Genomic DNA, 2,130 nt, shown 5'->3' on the forward strand with positions numbered 1-2,130 from the left:
TAACATGGTCACTACTGCCCAGTTTCTCTTGTTATATTCTTATTTTACTGTTATATTTTTATTCTCATTGTTGCTTTTTATTTTTATTCTATTGTACTATTTTTCTATTTTGTTTCCATTTATACCCCCATTATTTACTTTTTAAATTCGGTCTCAATTTTGTACACTGCTGCTGGAATTTTAATTTTCCTGAGGGAACTCTCCTGAAGGAATCAATAAAGTACGATCTATCTATCCATCCATCCATCCGTCCGTCCGTCTGAGACGTTCGGTATAGTACCGCTCCAAGATGGCGGCGTTATAGCCGCCTACGTCACTAACGGATGCCTTGGTAAGCCACTTCCTTGTCGACTTTCTCAATACCCGAGCTGTTTTTTGTGCCTTTAAAAAAAGACTTAGAACTCTACGTTAAAACGCTCTCCACCTCTAACAACCAAAAAACTGTGAAAACGATGATGCTGTGTTCCAAATTTAAGTTATTGACTGAAATTGAGTGAGCCTATGGCTTTGCACTTTGTTTGTTTTATTTATATATATATATATATATATATATATATATATATATATATATATATATATATATATATATATATATATATATATATATATATATATATATATATATATATATATATATATATATATATATAAATATATATATATATATATATATATATATATATATATATATATATATACAAATATATATATATATATATATATATATACAAATATATATATATATATACAAATATATATATATATATATATATATATATATATATATATATATATATATATATATATATATATATATATATATATATATATATATATATATATATATATATATATTTGGCATTCTAAATTAGTTACTTTTTGTTTTGTACTGACTTTGATTATTATTTTTCAACTGTTTGTAAATGTTGAAATTTATAAATAAAGGTTTATAAAAAATTAAAAAATAAATAAAAAACTTCCTGGTCTACTTCCGGAAACTGTTCCTCCCGCCCGCGAAGTGTCGCTGCAGTGAAATTGCGCCTGTTAACGGGCGGCACGCTTGAGTCCAAACGTGGAGTTTGTTTGAAATGTTCTCCTGTTTGAAAAACAAAGTGGGAATGGTTCTCTTACCGGGAGATGAATTCTCCTTCGACACCGACGACACCATTCCCCTGAAGAACCCCGTGAAGGCGGACAAGGTTGTGTGCGGTCCTGGTCTGAGACGCAGCGGGGAACGTCTGCTGGTTAGCAAGAGCGGAGTCCTGCGGCACAAACACCCCAACATGTTCTGGATGGACTCCCAGCAGAAGAGGGTGAGACTGACCCGACTAAACCACGTCGCAATGCGGGGAAATGTGTGAAATTAGCGGGTTGCCTTCACTGGACTCCATTTTGAAGCCAGCCGAACTAGAAGAGGATTTTATTGCGGTATTTTGTTTCTCAAAGGAGTGTTAGTAATTCCGACTTCCCAGTAGAAACTGAAGGCACCATCAGTGTCAGGAGTGAAGCATGCTGGGAGATTTCAGTGTTTACAAATAACAATAGAAGGCTAAACCGATCACAAATGTCAGAATTGACGTTGGCCAGGATCAATTACATAATCAGACTATGTACCAATAACATAATCAGACTATGTACCAATAACATGATCAGACTATGTACCAATAACTTTATCAGACTATGTACCAGTAACATAATCAGACTATGTACCAGTAACATGATCAGACTATGTACCAGTAACATGATCAGACTATGTACCAATAACATGATCAGACTATGTACTAGGGCTGCAACTAACGATTAATTTGATAATCGATTAATCTGTCGATTATTACTTCGATTAATAATCGGATAAAAGAGACAAACCACATTTCTATCCTTTCCAGTATTTTATTGAAAAAACCCAGCATACTGGCACCATACTTATTTTGATTATTGTTTCTCAGCTGTTTGTACATGTTGCAGATTATAAATAAAGGTTTATTTAAAAAATAGAAATAAAAATTGCCTCTGCGCATAGCATAGATCCAATGAATCGATGACTAAATTAATCGCTAACTATTTTTATAATCAATTTAATCGATTAGTTGTTGCAGCCCTATAATGTACCAATAACATAATCAGACTATG

General features: G+C 32.6%; 1 protein-coding gene across 1 annotated transcript in view; it reads left to right on the forward strand.

The window, feature by feature from the left end:
* The first annotated feature begins 995 nt into the window (after positions 1–995).
* Positions 996–2,130, forward strand: part of LOC133644867 (exosome complex component RRP40-like) — a 5,227-nt gene continuing 4,092 nt past the window's right edge. Inside the window, exon 1 of the mRNA XM_062039614.1 lies at positions 996–1,313. Within this exon, the coding sequence (XP_061895598.1) occupies positions 1,089–1,313 (225 nt within the window). The 5' untranslated portion in view covers positions 996–1,088. The remainder of the gene's footprint in view (positions 1,314–2,130) is intronic.

Source organism: Entelurus aequoreus, linkage group LG28 (genome assembly GCF_033978785.1).
Source record: "Entelurus aequoreus isolate RoL-2023_Sb linkage group LG28, RoL_Eaeq_v1.1, whole genome shotgun sequence".
Classification (NCBI taxonomy): Eukaryota; Metazoa; Chordata; class Actinopteri; order Syngnathiformes; family Syngnathidae; genus Entelurus; species Entelurus aequoreus.